General features: G+C 36.6%; 1 protein-coding gene and 1 pseudogene across 1 annotated transcript; both read left to right on the forward strand.

The window, feature by feature from the left end:
• The first annotated feature begins 13,963 nt into the window (after window positions 1–13,963).
• LOC149217587 (pentatricopeptide repeat-containing protein At4g18520, chloroplastic-like) lies at window positions 13,964–15,293 on the forward strand. Its single transcript, XM_089390294.1, has 3 exons — window positions 13,964–14,452; window positions 14,668–15,009; window positions 15,102–15,293. The coding sequence occupies exons 1-3, from the start codon at window positions 13,964–13,966 to the stop codon at window positions 15,291–15,293; spliced, it is 1,023 nt and encodes a 340-aa protein (XP_089246420.1).
• A 112-nt stretch (window positions 15,294–15,405) lies between these two features.
• LOC149217588 (pentatricopeptide repeat-containing protein At2g22070 pseudogene) lies at window positions 15,406–16,077 on the forward strand (annotated as a pseudogene).
• Window positions 16,078–19,105: the final 3,028 nt, after the last annotated feature.

The raw sequence follows: 19,105 nt of genomic DNA on the forward strand, positions 1-19,105 counted from the left end.
GCAACATGCACAGATTTACGAAACTGCGCCCATACAGGTTATTGACTCATCTGAGAAACTGACATAGAATAGACAGGGTGAGAAGTTGTAGGAGGACTTTGCTTAAGAGATTGAACAGATGCTAGAGAAGAGGGACACAATTATGGTTCAGCTAGAGTCAGATCAAGACATTGACGTCATGCCTCAGAACCAAGAGGTCATCCCACATGCTTCACAAGGTCTGAAAGCAGAGAAAATCCCAAGCCATCAAGGAGACACTGAAATTATTGAAGACAATCTGGAGGTGGATATGCACAACCTGTTTTTTGACGAGTCACAACACAGAGTTGTGCAATCACACAGAGTGCCTACTTTGGATGTAAATGTATCTGTTGTGTTGTTTGAAGAGCGAGTGATCATGTCTGATGTGCACAGACATCCAACTGCATTAGATGATGATACAAAGGCATATTCCGAACCCACCAGCTCGAGTGTTAGATTCTTGAAAGCTAAGAACGAGCACATGGCTAAGGAGTTACAAGAGGCCAAGCAGGGAGTGGAGTAGGTTACAACATCCGCCATAGCAAAGTTAAGAGTGATACTAGATGAAGTATCATCTCTCAAGATATTCATGCGGAAGCTATACCTTAGATTCACCACCATGGATAAGTCAGTTGTCCATCTCAATAGTTGGCATCCGTGCTGTGCTAGGAGAGCACATATCTTGTCAAAATTACACACTTTTTTCGATCACATGCAAATATGGAGAATGAGGTACAAAGGAGCCCCATTGCACTTGCCAAAGGTGATGAAGCCAAAGGAGGTCGAGTTGAAGCGTGCATCTGGAGTCAGATCCAGAACTATGAGGAACTCCTGAAGTTCATCACCAGTTTGCAGGCTTCACATGCACGAGTGTTCAAGAGCATGGATATCATTGTGTGCATGCATGTGATCCCATCCATTGGTACACTCATCGAGGAAAAGTTCAAGAACCAAGTCCAACGGGAGCTGGACATGTACTTTGATCAGTTGATGCACGTAGCCACTAATGCAGACTTGCAAATGGGTGCAGATACTATGCATTAGTATTTTGTTGGTTCGACTGCACTCAAGACTATGATGTGCGTGTTATCTGACGAGTTGGACAGAGGTGGCAAATCAGTGTACCCAGATGCAACGAGGCAAGAATTCAATTTCAGAATGATGTCACCACAAAGTATGCAGACACCATAACAAACCACCAAGCTTGGAATCAATTTGCCACTGTCGATCATCACAAGGATGTCAAAGAGTTAGTTTTCTCGTAGCTATCTGAGTCTTAGTGATGCCTTACATAGATTACTCAAGTCTATTTTGTCTCGCATGGGTACATGTGCAGATTGTAATGTACACCTATTGTAAAAGTGAAAGCCCAAGTGTCGATAGTAGAATGTAACAATCATGTAGTATTTAAAGAGTCATGAGAGTAGGTAAAGAGTCACAAAGGGGAATGTCAAGGGTCACCCCACCCTTGGATATTTATAGAACCTCATAACTCAGTGTACAGGATTTTGGGAGTGAAGCTTCCTATAGGGATAACTTAGAGAAAACTCGGAGTGTATTTTAACGAGCCTTGGCTTCTCCACAGTGCAGAGCTAGTACATCTCTTTGGAGGAGTAGTCAGAAGTGACTCTAATGTTCCACTATCAAGGCTAGTGGAATTCTTGGTTGTACGTATGATTGGATCTTTCACTCGTTTAATATAACAGAGCTAGCACATTTCATGCATATATTTTTATTGTAGTTTGACTATCCTCGTTACTTTAATGATGTATGTAGCTGTAATTTACGCATGTATGTATGGACTATTTCATATGTGTTTGTATGAACCTTATCAAAGCATGTTGTTGATATAATCCATCACTTTGGATCGTCGGCTATCATTTTTTCCATCTCTTGATGTATTTCTACTCGTGTTTACCATTTCAAGTTGCCTGCTATAACAGGTTTCTAAGGGGCACACTCACTCCCCCTTCCATGTGTTAGACCCTTTCATGGACCTTGCTTGACTTGCTACAAGGTCACACCCTTGCTACCAACAAGGACATCTTACTTAGCTTTGCGCACAACCACAACCAAGGTGATACCGTACTACCCACTGTTGGGACTCCTACTCCAAACAATCTGAGCTCTACTTGGGACTTCTTACCGGGAAGATCTCGTGACATGTTGGGGGGTCCAACACCGTCAACATTTCTGGTGCTAGAAGGAGGCCCAAATGACAAGTTGAGTCCTCACATCCTATTTTGAATATTCACACATCTGTCATGGATATCGTTAGAGTCCACCCTCCTCAATGTCTATATAATGCACGTCCCTTTAACATCATGAATGAGTTTTATGATCTCTTGTCAGAATGCATGTACGATGTTGAAGCTGAAGTGGCCTGGCATGAGCACTTACATGACTTCCTCGCATTCTTGGAGGATGTATAGGAGTTTTATGAAGTTGATTTCAACATGCTGCTTTCAGCCACACTTCGCGAATCCCCACAACCATGGTGCCGCAACCTACCTCACAATTGTGTGCGCTCATTTAAGCAATTTAGTGATCTAATTGAATATGTTTTCTATCATTTTGATCGTGAACCTCTTGACAAAAAATGTTAAAACAATGAAAGACTTCGCATGAATCGGCTATGGATTTTTGTTAGCGTTTCCATGTACTCCAATTTGAAGCTCTGAAAAAACAAATGAAATTCCAATATCTTTCACTTGTAGAAAATGAGGAATTAGTGACTAGGTGACTAAAATAGTTAGTTACCATAACTTTTCGAAGTGAAATACTACCAAAAATGAGCAAGATTAAGTGACAAAACTAAAAACGACTAACATAAATCACTAATTTAGTCACGGTTTAAAATATGTGACTAGATAATAAGTAATACAACTAAAAATGACTAACATGATGTTAGAGAATTATATATTATAGAGCAATGGAACACATAAAATATTGCAGAAATATAAACATATAAAACATATAAAACAAGAGAGACATAGATATACGTGGTTCACCCAGTTTGGGTTGCGTCCATGGAGAAACAGCCAGTCCTTCTTTTTATATTATCTAGCAAACTGAAGAGATATAAGCTACAATAGATCCACTGTAATTTCCTTTTCTCTCTCAATCTCCTCTCTCTTCCTCACTCAGAATACAGATATACATAGACGCAATACAATTACCTCATATATAGCTAGGGGTTGCCTTCTAGGGCAAAAAACCCTAAATTAAACATAACTTATACCACCAGATCTCTGCCTAATGAATGGCCAAGATTGACTACAAAATTACAAAATTTTACAAGGAAAGTTTACATCTATTCTTAGTTTCGGGGGCATTGCCCCCAATCCCCCTGCTAGGGGGGGCTCCCAAAAGGTCGCAGTCACTCTCCCTGCAGCGAATATTTTACAGGCGGCGTTACTGCCCCATTATGAACTGGGGTCCAATGCAGCGATACCTTTGAATACAGAAGATAATCAGGCTCCACACCCAACAATCTCCCACTTGGAGACTGATTATAGCAACTCCACCACTGCTTCATTTGTTGGACAATGACTCCACTTTGGACCTGGTTGTTTCTCATCTTCTTCATCATACTTGAAGACCAATTGAAGCTGAGAAAATTCTCAGTTTCTCCCTGGTTACAACTTTTGTTAACATATCTGCAGGATTTTGGCTAGTGTGTATCTTTTCCAACTTCAACTATCCATCTTCCAACGCTGACCGTATGAAATGGTACATGAGATGTATATGTTTAGTCTTGGAATGAAATGCAGATTTCTTTGCAAGATGTATGGCATTCTAGCTGTCACTGTATAACTTTCACAACAACTGCTTCTAACCCAATTCATCCAAAAACCTTTGTAACCAAATCATTTCTTTAGTAGCCTCTCTAGCAGCAACATATTCCGCTTCTGTTGTTGAGAGTGCAACAACACTTTGCGGTTTCGAGACCCAACTGACAACTATTCCACCTACAGTAAACACATACCCTGTTGTGCTTCTCCTGTTGTCTCTATCACCTGCCATATCTGCATCAACATATCCCTATAGAGCAATGTTTGAACCACCAAAGCATAATTCTTGATTTGTGGTACCTCTCAAATACCTGAGAATCCACTTCACCGCCATCTAATGTTCTTTTCCTGGATTATTCTTGTACCTACTTACAATTCCCATTGCATGTGCAATATCAGGACTTGTGCAAACCATTGCATACATTAAGCTCCCAACTGTTGATGCATATGGAACTTTAGACATATGAGCCATTTCTTCCTGAGTCTTGGGACACTCCCCCCTTACTTAATTTGAAATGGCTATCCAAAGGTATACTAACTAGCTTTGCATTCTGCATATTAAATCTTATCAACACCTTTTCTATGTACTCACTTTGAGACAATGTTAATTTGTGATTATTCCTGTCTCTAGTTATTCTCATACCAAGGATTTTTTTTGCATCACCCAAATCCTTCATTGCAAATGGGTTTTCCAATTTTCTTTTGAGCACATTTATTTCCTGCATGTTAGAACATACAACAAGTATGTCATCTACATACAATAACAATATAATATAGCTGCCATCATTTTTCCTTTTGAGATAAACACAATGATCAGAGTGACATCTAGTATAACCTTGTTCAGACATAAATTTGTCAAATTTTAGATACCACTTCCTTGGAGCATGTTTTAAGCCATACAAGCTCTTTTTCAACCTTCACACTAGTGTCTCCTTCCCTTTTACCTCATATCCTTGTGGCTGCTGCATATACATCTCTTCCTCCAAATCCCCATGGCGAAAGGCTTTCTTTAGATCTAACTTCTCAAGATGCAAATCTTCAGCTACTACTAGACTTAAAAAAGTTCTGATTGAAGTCATTTTAACAACAGGAGAAATTATCTCATCAAGGTCTATACCCTTTTCTGTGCAAACCCTTTCACCACAAGTCTAGCTTTATACCTTTTTCTACCTTCATTTTCTTCCTTCAACTTGTAAACCCATTTATTCTGCAATTTTGTTTTACCTGCAAGCAACCTGACGAAGTCCCAAGTATGGTTATTTGCGAAGGAGTCCATCTCTTCTTTCATGGCTTTCTCCCACTTCTTCGTGGTTTCTACCTGCACTGCTTCTTCATAACATTCTGGTTCACCAGAATCAATCAACAATACATATATAATGAAGGAGAGTATCATTCAGGGGGTCTACCTATCCTGGTAGATATTCTAACACCACTTTCGGTGTTTGAGGTGCTTGTTGCTGTTGTGGTTATTGTTCTGGCTGTTGATCATTATGATTCTTAGGCACCATCACTTTTCCTTTGATCTCGTCAAGCACTATGTATTCTTTGTTTTCTTTTTTCTGTTTCTTTTCCTGTAGCTGATCCTTATACAAAACCTTTTCATCGAATATGACATCTCTACTCCTAAAGATTTTGTGTTTTTCTTAATCATAAAAGCGATAACTAAAAAATTAACACCATATCCAATGAAGGTACATTTCTTTGATTTTGCCTCAAGCTTTGTTCTATTTTCTTTATTAATGTGGACAAAGGCTTCACAACCAAAAGTCTTTAAAAAAGAGTAATTTACCTATTTACCTATCCATGCCTCTTCTGGAATACCACCATCCAAGCAACTTGAAGGCCCTCTGTTTATTATATAAACAACAGTATCTATGGCATCTACCCAAAATTGTAAAGGCAATCATGCATGCAATCTCATGCACCTTGCACGCTCCATGATTGTCTTGTTCATCCTTTCTGACACACCATTTTCTTGTTGTGTTCTTGGAACTGTCTTCTCTCTATGAATTCCACTCTCTGAATAGTACCTATCAAACTCTTTGCTACAATATTCACCTCCATTGTCTGATCTGAGACACTTTAACCTTTTTCCTGTCTCATTTTCAACCAAAGCTTTCCATTTCTTGAAAGTATCAAATACACCAGATTTATTTCGAATACAATAAATCCAGGTTTTTCTGGTTGCATCATCAATAAAAGTAACATAATAATGAGAGCCACCAAGAGATAATACCTAAGTAGGTCCCCATACATTTGTATGCACAAGCTCTAATTTTTCGCTCTTTTTTTCTTTCCCAACTCTAAGGAATCTGACTCTCTTCTGTTTTCCGTAAACACAATTCTCATAGAATTTTAAATCAACATGCTTCAAACCTGACAACATATTTCTTGAGTGAAGAATCTGCATCCCCTTCTCACTCATGTGCCCGAGCCTATTGTCTAGTCAATTTAACGTCTTAAATTGCTCTACATAAATTATCAATCCGGGTATCGTAAACTGATGAAGTGTGGTGCACCATATGTGCTTAGTTAACCTTTTTCTTACTTCGTTGTTTTATAGACTTTATTTTGTTTTGGGGTTTTGTTTTTGTTGGTTTCCTAAAGTGTCTAATGCAAATGGAAATCCTATTCTAAGGTCTTAAGAATACTTTTAAAGGACAAGTATGGATAGAGATTTCAAGACAAGGCCTATGTCCCTAATGGTAACTTCCAAAACTTAGCACTTCAAAAGATCTTAAAACATGTTATTGATGGAATTAGTACTTAAACAAAAGTGTAAATATGCAGCTACTTCAATCAAAATAGAATGCAATAACCAATCAATGAGCTAGTGACTATGAAACCCAGTATCCTTGCTGCTGTATAAAAAGAAAACTGAAGAAAGTAAAAATTGAACTTAAAGCAACTCAAAGACTGAAAGCAAAGCAACTAATTCACACTACTTCAACTCTTCTGATCCTTTACCCTTCAGCTCAATCTACCTTATGGGAAGCAATCATGAACAAGTTAAGCAATATGATATCTAAATTGCATAAAGGAAACTAATCACACTACTTCAACTCTTCTGATCCTTTACCCTTCAGCTCAATCTACCTTATGGGAAGCAATCATGAACAAGTTAAGCAATATGATATCTAAATTTCATAAAGGAAACTAATCACACTACTTCAACTCTTCTGATCCTTTACCCTTCAGCTCAATCTACCTTACGGGAAGCAATCATGAACAAGTTAAGCAATATGATATCTAAATTGCATAAAGGAAACTAATCACACTACTTCAACTCTTCTGATCCTTTACCCTTCAGCTCAATCTACCTTATGGGAAGCAATCATGAACAAGTTAAGCAATATGATATCTAAATTGCATAAATGAAACTAATCACACTACTTCAACTATTCTGATCCTTTACCCTTCAGCTCAATCTACCTTATGGGAAGCAATCATGAACAAGTTGAGTAATATGATATCTAAATTGCATGAAAGTAAATGAGCAAAACAAAACTGAAAGAAATAACAATGTTGGAATTAGAACTCAAAAAAATAAATCAGCAGAAGGACAACATGATTCCGTCATGTCATTAGTCGTTAAAAAGCTATGTGCATTATTAACCTACAATCAACCGGTTGAACACACTTGCATGAATTAAAATTGCATGAATGAAAAATCTAATCTATGAACTTGATAGCAATCAAATGACATAATGAAATCAAAACAAAATTACAAAATGAAATCTACTCTACGTTACATTCTAATGTGCTCCATGACATCTACTTCACATCTCCTTCCATGTTGAGAACATCAAAGCTTTATTCAAATTCTTCAAAATTACAAAGTACAACAAAGCTCTCCAAAGCTTTCAAAAGCCATCAAGGAAGAACTACAAACTCACAAGCTAAAAAGACTTAAGAACTCCAAACTCTAAGCTAACAAATGGAGAGAGATCTCTATTTTTATACAAAAATATGAGAAGCCATCTCATTAATGAGAATCCATGAATCTCTCCCTCTACCTCTAGAGTCCTAATCAAAATAGGAACTGATAAGACACATGTCTTCTTAGAGTTACAATATAATTAGGGGATGTGATACATATCCTCATGATCCCATGATTCTTTCCACTCAAATTCGAATTTGGCCTTAGAGTGCCACATAAGAGTCTTCTAGAAGCTTCCTTTCAACCTACACATTTCAACAATCTCAACCCATTTGTTAGGTATAAGCATATGCACATTATTTTCTAATGTTTAACCACAAATTCACTTAAAAGGCTTAGAAATAATAAAGATTGGAAAAACATAAAGGTGGCCCAATGATAATGAAAGTGGGATGAATGTGGTGACATAGTAGTGAAACGGAGGTGATATAATGGACATAATAGTGAAAGTGTAATGGAAATGAATGACATTTTCAAGACTCAACACCTATGATGCCACAATTCTGTATCTTCTCCTGTAGAGGTTAAAGCATTAACAGAATTAGAAATACCATTGCATAAATAAAATATACCAACCTTTCCTCCTTTCGTTATTACCAGGGATCCTTTAGTGACCTTCCAGGTTTTATCTTTGAAAGTAGTTACGCAACCTTGACCTCCCAACTGCCTTGTTGAAATCATATTTTTCTTTAGATATGGAACATGCCTTACCTCCTTCAATAGCCATTGATTTCCATTTTTTTTTTTTATGAAAACTGTACCCACTCCAATGATTTTACAAGGTTTATCATCACCCAATCGAACCTGTCCAAAATCTCCTTAAACATAATCATAAAAATGTTTCCTATCAGGTGTGGCATGGAATGAGGCCCCTGAATCTACCACCCAGGCATCAATAATATTTTCTAATGAAAGAATCAAAGCATCTTGCAACACATCACCTATTGCATTCGCTTTATGATTATTTTCTTGTTGCGTGTCTCCTTCTTTTCCCTTTCGAGACTTGCAATCTTTCTTTAGGTGTCCTTTCTTTCCACATTTCTAGCACATTATCTCCGATCTAGACTTTGATCTGCCTTTTCTTGAATTAGTGTGATATCCAGGGCTCTTTCCTCTTTCCATTTTCTTCCTCTAGTCTCTGCAGTCAAAGCATTACCTGATGTCTCACTGGAGCTTTTCTGTCACATTTCCTCACTAAGGATTGCACCCACAACATCATCAAACTTTAAAGTACTAGATCCAGAGACAGAGTTACTAATTGCCATAACTAAATTATTCCAACTTTCTGGCAATGAGCACAAAAATAATAGAGCCCTAAATTCATCATCAAAAGTTACCCCTACAGAACTTAACTAACTGGTAACTGTATTAAATTCATTTAAATGATCAGCAACAAATCCACCTTCTCACATCTTCATATTAAATAAACGCTTCATAAGAAATAACTTGTTTGTGGCCGAGGGTTTTTCATATAGTTTGGCCAATGTCGACATAAAACCCTCTGTTGTCGTTTCCTTTGAAATATTAAATGCTACCAACGCCGCTAGGCACATCCATATTGTTCCAAGTGCTTTTCTATCAAAAATATCCCATACTGTGTCTGTCATACTCATCGGTTTTTTTGTCTTTCTGCTTAATGGTTGGTACGGATCTCTCTGGTAGAAATAATCTTCCATCTGCATCTTCCACAACTGGTAGTTTTGGCTGTTAAATATTTCGACCCTAAACCTACCATCTTCTGTCATTGCTAACCACCCAAATCAGGAACCCTTCTCTCCTACGAGTTTATCAGCCAAACAGACCTTCGGCTCTGATACCAGTTGTTAGAGAATTATATATTACAGAGCAATGGAACACATAAAATATTGCAGAAATATAAATACATAAAACAAGAGAAACACAGATATACGTGGTTCACCCAGTTTGGGCTACGTCCATGGAGAAACAACCAGTCCTTCTTTTTATATTATCCAGCAAACTAAAGAGATATAACCTACAGTAGATCTGTTGTAATTCCCTCTTTTCTCTCAATCTCCTCTCTTATTCTCACTCAGAATACAGATATACATAGATGCAATACAATTCCCTCATATATAGCAAGGGGTTGCCTTCTAGGGCAAAAAACCCTAAATTAAACATAACTTCTACCATCAGATCTCTACCTAATGAACAGACTAGACTGACTACGAAATTACAACATTTTACAAGGCAATTTTACATCTATTCTTAGCGTCATGGGTTCTTCCCCCAATCCCCCACTAGGGGGGGCTCCCAAAAGGTCGCAACTGCCCCCCCCCCCCCTGGAGCCCCCCTACAGTGAATATTTTACAGGCGGTGTTGTCACCCCATTATGAATTTGGTGATACCTTTGAATACAGAAGATAATCAGGCTCCACACCCAACACATGAATGATTAATTTAGTCTAAGAACAAAAATACAACTATCTAACAAGTACTACAGTAGTATAAATCAGTTTTTTTATGTTAGTCATCTTAATTGTGTAAAGCAATCTAAACTTACAAGTGATAGGGGATTGAAAGGTTGTTAAAGATTGGTTGAAAGGTTATGATTCCTTAAACACTTCTTCATCCTCACATGGTGTATAGGTGAACCAACTTTTCACTATGTATCTCTAATAATTTGTAATTTTAAAAATATATATTTTTAATAAAAAAAATTATTTGATGTATTTTTTAAAAATATATTCATTGAATCTAATTGGATCTAGTTCTAATTTGAAATTAATTTAAAGGGAAAATTTAATTTTTAAGAGTTTAATATCAAATAAAAACTAATTTAATTTCATATTAACCGGCCTACATCCATCTTAACCCCGGATCTATCAAGCGTTGAGAGGGGTCCAATCTCTCGAGGTGAGAACTTTTTTTCTAGAGCAAAACTTGAGGAAATGTTTTCACCTCGAGAGATTGGATCCCTCTTGGCACTTGATATTTATTTGTGTCTCTTTATTATTCCCTCTCTCTATCTCACCGCCAAACATATACACACTCTCTCTCCCTCTCTTCCCCTTCTCTGTCTATCTCTCTCTTCCCCTTCTCTCCATCTCTATCTATATCCTTCTCTCTATTTCCTCTCACTCTCCTCTCTCCCTCACTCTCTCTCCATGACTCCCTTGTCACCCCCTCTCTCTCTCCACCTTTCTCCCTCTAAGTTTTTCTTGTTCCCTCTCTCTCCTACCCCCTCCAATTCCATATCACTCTCCTCATCTCTATCTTCCTTCCTTTCTATCCCTTATCTCCCACCTCCCTCTATCTCTCCCCCAAAAATCACTTTTCCTCTCTCTCTCTCTCTCTTCCATCCAACTCTATAACTATCTCCCACCCTCCTTGTCCTTCTCCATATCTATGTCTCCATCTCTCTGCCTTCCCCTTATCTCCCTATCTCTATCCTCTCCACTTATTTCTCTTCCCTCCTCTCCTCTTTCCCTTACTCTCTCTCCATCTGTCCCTTCTCACTCCTCTCTCTCTCCACCTCTATCCCTCTATGTATTTGTTCTTTCCTCCCTCTCTCTCCCACTCCAACTCCATCTCTCTCTCTCTCCTCTCTCTTCCTTCCTCTCACTCCCTCTCTCCCACCTCACTCTCTCTCCCCCTCATCACACTCTCTTTCTCTCTCTATCCTCCAACTTTTTCACCGTCTCACTCCCTCTCTCCACCCCCTCCCCAACTCTCTCTTAAATTTGATCACATTGTATTGTGTTTAAGAAATTATCTAAATTAGAAAAACTTAATTGGTTGTAAAATATTAAACCTATATTTTGGATCAATCATGTCAAAGAAAATAAAATAATGAAAAACTTTAAAAAATCATGCACTATATTTAATCTATTATAGTTAGTCAATTTGCTTTCTCTCATCCCTTATATCCTTAGCTATGATGGATCGATGTTGGTTCTTTATATATATATATATATATATATATATATATATATATATATATATATATATATATATATATATATATATATATATATATAATGTTGGTTCTTTATTTATATATATATATATATAACCGGCATAGATCCATCTTAGCTTAATTTTATTAAAACCTTATTTTAATTTCTATGGGAATATTTTTAGTAGTTGTGAGGATAGAGGGTTTAGATATATCTCAAATTGTAACATTTTTCGTTCTAGATTCAATTAAAAAAATGTTGTGAAATTAAATTAAAATAAAATTTTTTTACTATGAAATAAGTTATGGTTTTTTGGCATGTGGTATTGATAAACCATGGTGTTGGCCCATGGTATTGTAACAAAGTGGATTTACAAGTTAATATCCATGGTAAAGTGAAGGTGAGTATCCATGGTTAAAAATCTTGTCATATTGTTATAAAATATTTGATTGTGAAATAATTTATGTTTTTTGGGCATGTGGTATTGTTATAAAATATTTTGATTGTGAAATAGTTTATGTTTCTTGGGCATGTGGTATTGGTAATCCATGGTATTGACCCATGGTATTGTAACAAAGACTATTTTTTACAAGTTAATAATATCTACTGTAATGTGGGGGTGAATAGCCACAGTTAAGAATCTTGTCATATTGTTGTAAAATATGAAATAAGTTATGGTTTTTGGACTTGTAGTATTGATAAGACATGGTATTGGCCCACGGTATTGGTTGTCAAATATTAAACCTATATTTTGGATCAATCATGTCAAAGAAAATAAAACTAGCATTTGCACCTGATGTTGCAAAGGAAACGCCGTAAGGCATAAAGTGTGGAAAAATAGGAACATGTGAATGGGCATTGTTGAAAGCAAGAGTGGATGATAAAGAGTTGCAATTGAGATTGTTAGTTATGTGTACGCTGAATATAAATATTTTATAAATAATAGTGTGTAGAAAAATAGTGACATGTGAATGGACATTGTTGAACGCAAAGGTGGATGATATTGAGTTACACTTGAAACTATTAGTTATGTGTGTTTTGAATATGGATAAGTAATAGTAGTGTGTGGAAGAATAGAAACATGTGAATGGACATTCTTGAAAGCAAGGGTGGATGATAATGAGTTATAGTTAATGTTATATAGAGGTTATCCATTATTCATGTAACAGTTGTTGTTTATGTGAACATATTTTTGTACATTATTTTAAGTTTCTTTTTGTATTTGGAGATTTTGTTTTTCCATATGTTACATATTTAAGAACGAATTGTCACTTTTAAAGAGGGCACACAAGGTTGCTAGCTGTCACAAACCATCATGAAAGTGAAAATTAAATGTCCTTTTCCTACTACATGGTTTTGTCAACTAGGTGTTTCGAAAAATACAAGTGAAAGCCATCAAACTCCTTGCTGAAATCAAACTCTCTGGTGAAATTTTCGTAAATATATGGATGCACAAATTCCTTAACTTGCCAGAACTCTATTAAATGACATTTTTCACTACTAACTTCATATGAGATGTTATGAACTTTCTTTTGGATAAAACCTCAAATGTGAAATTTTCGTAAATATAGGGATGCACAAATTCCTTAACTTGCCAGAACTCTATTAAAATGACATTTTTCACTACTAACTTCATATGAGATGTCATGAACTTTCTTTTGGATAAAACCTCGAATGTGTTTTTAATATCCCAATTCAACTCTCGGTGACATTTTCGTAGATATAGGGATGCACAAATTCCTTAACTTGCCAGAACTCTATTAAAATGACATTTTTCACTACTAAGTTCATATGAGATGTCAATTAAACTGTTTTATTATTATTATTTTAGTTTAATGTTTCATTATGCATACTAAATCTTTTTTCATATAAAACTAAATTTGAATGTTTACTCATTTACAAATACTACAACACATACTCCTTTTTTGGATTGATGTTTATGAGTAGTAGGTCAAAACTTGCCAAATGCTTAAATTTCTTTTCCAAAATTTTAGAGATGCCCATTTGAAAACCCTGGATATATTAGTGTCTGATATGAACAAGTTTCGAGCTTACTAGTTGTTGGGGTACAGAGTTTTCTGTAAATTGCTACCAAGCAAGGAAGAAGTCAAAAGTGGATTGGTATTAAAACCATGGCCGCAGCTCAAGGACCTGTGTTCTTGTCCCCAAATAAGGATGCATGCCAAGTGTTTGACACAATCCCTGAATGAGATGTTTGTTCATGGACTACGGTTCTTACAGGCTATGCAAAATGTGGGTATGTGGAAAATGCACGATGTCTGTTTGACAAAATGCATGAACGTAGCATAGTTTCCTGGAATGCAATGATTGTGGCATATGCCCGATGTGGTGATCAGGTTGAAGCCATGGATTTATATGGCCAGCTGCAATGGATGGGCACAAAACCTAATGAGTTCACCTTAGCCAGTGTTGTAAGTGCATGTGCAAGCATGGTGGATTTGGGATATGGGAGGAAAATTCATGGACAGGTTGTTAAGCTCGGATTTGAGTCAAATGTATTTGTTGGGACTGGTCTTGTTGATATGTATGCCAAATGTGGGAGAGTAGATGGTGCACGCCAAATGTTTTATTTAATGCCGGTTCGAAACAATGTTTCTTGGACTACCATGGTTGCAGGATATGCCCAAAATGGGCAAGCGGACGAGGCCACAAGGTTTTTTAATGAAATTCACCAGACCGGTATGAAGCCAAATGAGTTGAAATTTGTCAGTGTCGTCAATGCGTGTGCTATTCTCATTGATTTGAGGTTTGGCAGACAGGTCCATGCATACATTATCAAAAGTGGATTCCAGTCCCTAGTTTCCGTGTGCAATGCTATTGTTACAATGGATGCCAAAACTCAAACCATAGAAGATGCACTATGTGTGTTTGATAAAATGCAGGAGACTTAATCTCATGGAATGCAATTATTGCAGGATATGCACATAATGACCATTATCAAGAGGCCTTAAAGGTTAGTTTCCAAATGAAACAGATAGGTGTGAAACTGAATCAATTCACTTATGCAAGCATTCTCAGTGTAAGTTGCAGCTTACCTACTTTTGAAGAAGGTAAACAACTTCACGGCCACATTATCCAGACTGGTTTTGACTCAAATATGTTTGTTGGAAGTGCTCTTGTAGACATGTATGCTAAATCTGGCAGCCTACAATATGCCCGTCAAGTGTTAGACAAAATTCCTGAACAAGATGTGATCTCTTGCAATGCAATGATTGCAGGGTATGTGCAGCATGGGTATAGTGAAGAGGCTCTAAAACTCTTTTGTCAAATGCAACACACTGGTTTGAAGCCAAATGAGGCAACTTTTGCTAGCATTGTTAGTGCGTGTACCAACCTAGCAGTGCTTGAGCATGGAAGACACATCCATGCCCACATTCTTTGTATGGGGTTTGAGTCACCCATGTCTAGATGTCTATGGTCAATGCCCTAGTTACTATTTATGCCAAATGTGGAGGCATAAAAGATGCACGGAAAGTTTTCAAGAAGATGATTGAGTGTGATGTTGTCTCATGGAATGAAATGATTGTTGGTCATGCTCAGCATGGGGATGGGGTGGAAACCTTGAAACTTTTTGAGCAAAATGCTACTGACAGGCATTAGTCCAGATGCCATAACCTTCCTTGGTTTCTCTACTTGCAACCATATAGGTCTAGTAGATTGAGGACATTATTACTTTCATTCCATGAGGCATGAACATAACATCACACCAAGAATGGATCATCATGCTTGCATGATTGACCTTCTTAGTCGTGCTGGTCGTCTAGACGAGGCAGAAGATTTCATCAATAAGATGCCATTTGAACCTTATGTCAGTATCTGGGTGGTACTACTCAGTGCTTGCAGAGTTCACGGCAATATGGAAATAGGAAAGCGTGTCGCACAATTTCTTTTCGATTTGGAGCCGAAAAATACTTCGGAATATGTGCTGCTTTCAAATATCTATTCTGCAGCTGGCAGGTGGGATGATGCAGCCAAGGTTAGAAAAATGATGAAAGACAGAGACGCTAAAAAGAAGCCAGGGTTCAGCGGGATTGAGGTCAAGAATAGAGTACATGCATTCATGTCAGCAGATAGATCACACCCACAAATAGAGGAAGTTCATGCAATGTTGAATACATTGGCCGGGCCAATGGACGAGGCGGGTTATGTACCGAACAAAAACTTTGTCCTCCATCACAGTGAGAAGCTAGCCATTGCATTTGGGCTTATGAGCACACCTCCGGGGGCCCCTATTCGAATAATAAAGAACCTTCGTGTATGTGGTGACTGTCATAATGCTGTCAAGTTTATTTCTAAGATTGTTGGACGTGAAATTGTAGCAAGGGACGCTATACGTTTTCACCATTTTAGGAATGGAACGTGCTCTTGTCAGGATTATTGGTAATACAAGATGAAGTTTGAGCACTATTTGGGAGTGGGTTGAATGCTTCTCTATACTATCCTCTATTGGTCTAGAAGTTGCTTCTTGTGACACGTGGAAATAAGGAGAAACATGCTGAGAATATGTCAATTGTCTCGTAGATTCTTCATGTGGAGCAAGCTCACCTCTGGTAAGTTTCATACAAGATTCTGCATTGCTTTGATCGAATGAATGGATGCGTTGAAAATTTAGTATGTTAAGCTTGATTATTGACAAGACGGTTCTGATCTTGTTGCATGACACATAAGACACTTTCTTTTATAGTACTCATTTCTAACATTTTTGGTTGTCTTTATAGCTGCACCAGTTTGGCAAATTGTCAAAATTTCCCTTTGGATAAATGTTAGGAACATCACTTTCTAAAGAGAACAAAAGCATGGGTGAGAAGCAACATTACAAAACATATGTTTTTTCACAATTCTGCTTTTTATATGTTGAAGTGTTAATTCAGTCATTTATCATTATTGAGTTGCTAAGAAGGAGGGATGCAATCGATATTTCTTGATCAGGAAACCAAGTTGAACTTTTAAATGGAAGGGAACAAATGGCATGTTGATTAATGTCAAACATTGATAAATCCCAACTTTGGAATGACGCGACATTGTTTATGTAAGCCCCCATCATTGTAAGTCAGGTTTATACTAATTTTATATTATTTCATAATCAAGTTTTGATTTAATTTAATTATAATTTTAAGCTAGTAAAATATCAAGTACCCTAGAAGAATGAGACCTTTAAATTATGGTCCAATTAAATGTTTAAAAATTATTATTATTTTTAATAATATTGAAATATAAATATTTGTTTTTCAAAGTTAAACATTATAAATTACATTGGTCAATAAATCAATAAACAAAAAAAAATACTCTAATCTTATCTCAGTAAAAACTAATAATAATTATTTGTTTTTCAAAATTAAACATTACATAATTACATTGTTCAATAAGTCAATAAGCTTTTTATATTGTAAAGTCCTACCTCAGTAAAAACTAATAATAATCCAATTACTATAAGAAAATAGATCCTTATATCATAAACAAATTATCTTTATACTAATTCAATATTTAACTTCACCATAATATTATATAGAAACTTAACATATGTTCTTTCTCAATAAAGAAAGAAAAAATTACTTGTTTTATATGGAAAATCATTTAGAATTGAAGTCACAGAGGCTTAGAAACAAAAATGGGATATTGCCTAAAACAGCCTGCATATCTTGACAATTGTGAGTTATATAATCCGTGGTATTATCTTGTTTTAAGAAGACAGAAGGCTCAGAAACAAAAATGGGATATTGCCTTAAACAGCCTGCATATCTCGACTTATTGCGAGTTATATAATCCGTGGTATTATCTTGTTTTAAGAAGACAGAAGGTGCACTGGAGCAACAATATCATATAATGGATTGAAAATAGAATGTGTTGTAATCGGATCGAATAACGGATTGAAAATATCAAAATTAGCAGAATGAAAGTAGATTCTGTATCCAGTAACAAATTTGGCATCAAAATAGTAAGGATGCCAGATTAAGCGACATAAAAAAATTGACAGAAAACAGATAGAAAATATCAAAAAATTGAAAATAAATACTGTGCACAGGAGCTCCACAATATTTCAGAACTGTGAATAATGGATAACTTTGTGTGATCATGCCTCGCATGCATAAAAGGCAAAGAAATAAGTTATTTAACCTGAATTTTAAAACCCTCCAACTCAGTATACTCTCATAATATAGAGGATCCTTTATTTTTTAAAAGCAGAGGAATATCAATGCATGTATGGTATCTGCAACTTTGAATAAAAGGCATGGTTTGACCACTGAAAAAACCTTGTGTTCTTTAAAATATTATTCATACAGTTTTTGTCTCCATGGACAAAAATAGTGCTTTCAACAAGTCAGCCAACCAGCTACCCTTGCAAAGGACAGAGGAGGTCAGCCAACCAGCTACCCTTGCAAAGGACAGAGAAGGTTTAATAAACTGATGTTTAACTTTCCATGGCTATGTTGAGCTCATAATGATGCCATTGACTATAGTACGATTGTTGGTTGTGTCATGATTAATGTATTTAAGTATGCTGAGTGAAAGGCTGCCTGAGCTAAGATGGCAATTGTTGCCATGATGACCAGGAAGAGGTTTTATACTGCGATGTGTATTGCTCTATCCAAGAATCTTTTTTACTAAAGCCTGCTACTGCCAGTTTTGTTGAAACAGGAAGGGTATATGGAAGAATCATTTATAGCAGGAGTGCTAACAGGAGAGTGGTGATACAAGTTAAATTTTCTAAGAGTATTTGAAATCTTTTACATCCCTGTTGATGAAAATTGTTTCACCATTGATTTCCTTTAGCTTCAAGGATTATATCAGAGGACACGCAGATAACATTTGTGGATTATATCTTCTACTTGCTGCATGTTGTAATCTATGTACTGAAGGAATTTTTCATAAGCTAATGGTTCATCTGAGGATCTAAATGTGTAGATTACAGAGGGCTTGTTTAGGCCTGCCTCTGAGGGAAGTTTGAGGATCTCTTATGATACTTGGAGAAAAGGCCTAAAATTGACACAAAGTCAAACTCTTGTTCACTATCTATGCAACAAATTCCAGGTGATCAATGAGAGGTTTGAAATGATATGATGGCATCCAATATTGACTACAATAGGATAAATTTGCACATGTCAAGTCTAATGAAATTTTGGGCTTCGGGTTTGTAAGCCCTAGAAGACCTGTAGCAAATCCTGAGTTAATTCTAAATTCTGTGGCATTATTGAAGCCGTGGCATAAAATCGAATATTTTGAAACAAAACCTGAGCCCCATTCTAAATTGATCTTTAGACTTTTGTTGTAGCGAGTTTGTGCTCGTTGTTGTTCAAGGGTTCATTAATAAACTCATGTTTAACTTGCCATGGCTATGTTGAGCTCATAATGATGCCATTGACTATAGTGAGACTGTTGGTTGTGTCATGATTAATGTACTTAAGTATGTTGAG

This window comes from Pinus tabuliformis, chromosome 1_1 (assembly GCF_031772625.1).
Source record: "Pinus tabuliformis cultivar Carrire ecotype Pingquan chromosome 1_1, CPIR1, whole genome shotgun sequence".
NCBI classification, from domain to species: Eukaryota; Viridiplantae; Streptophyta; class Pinopsida; order Pinales; family Pinaceae; genus Pinus; species Pinus tabuliformis.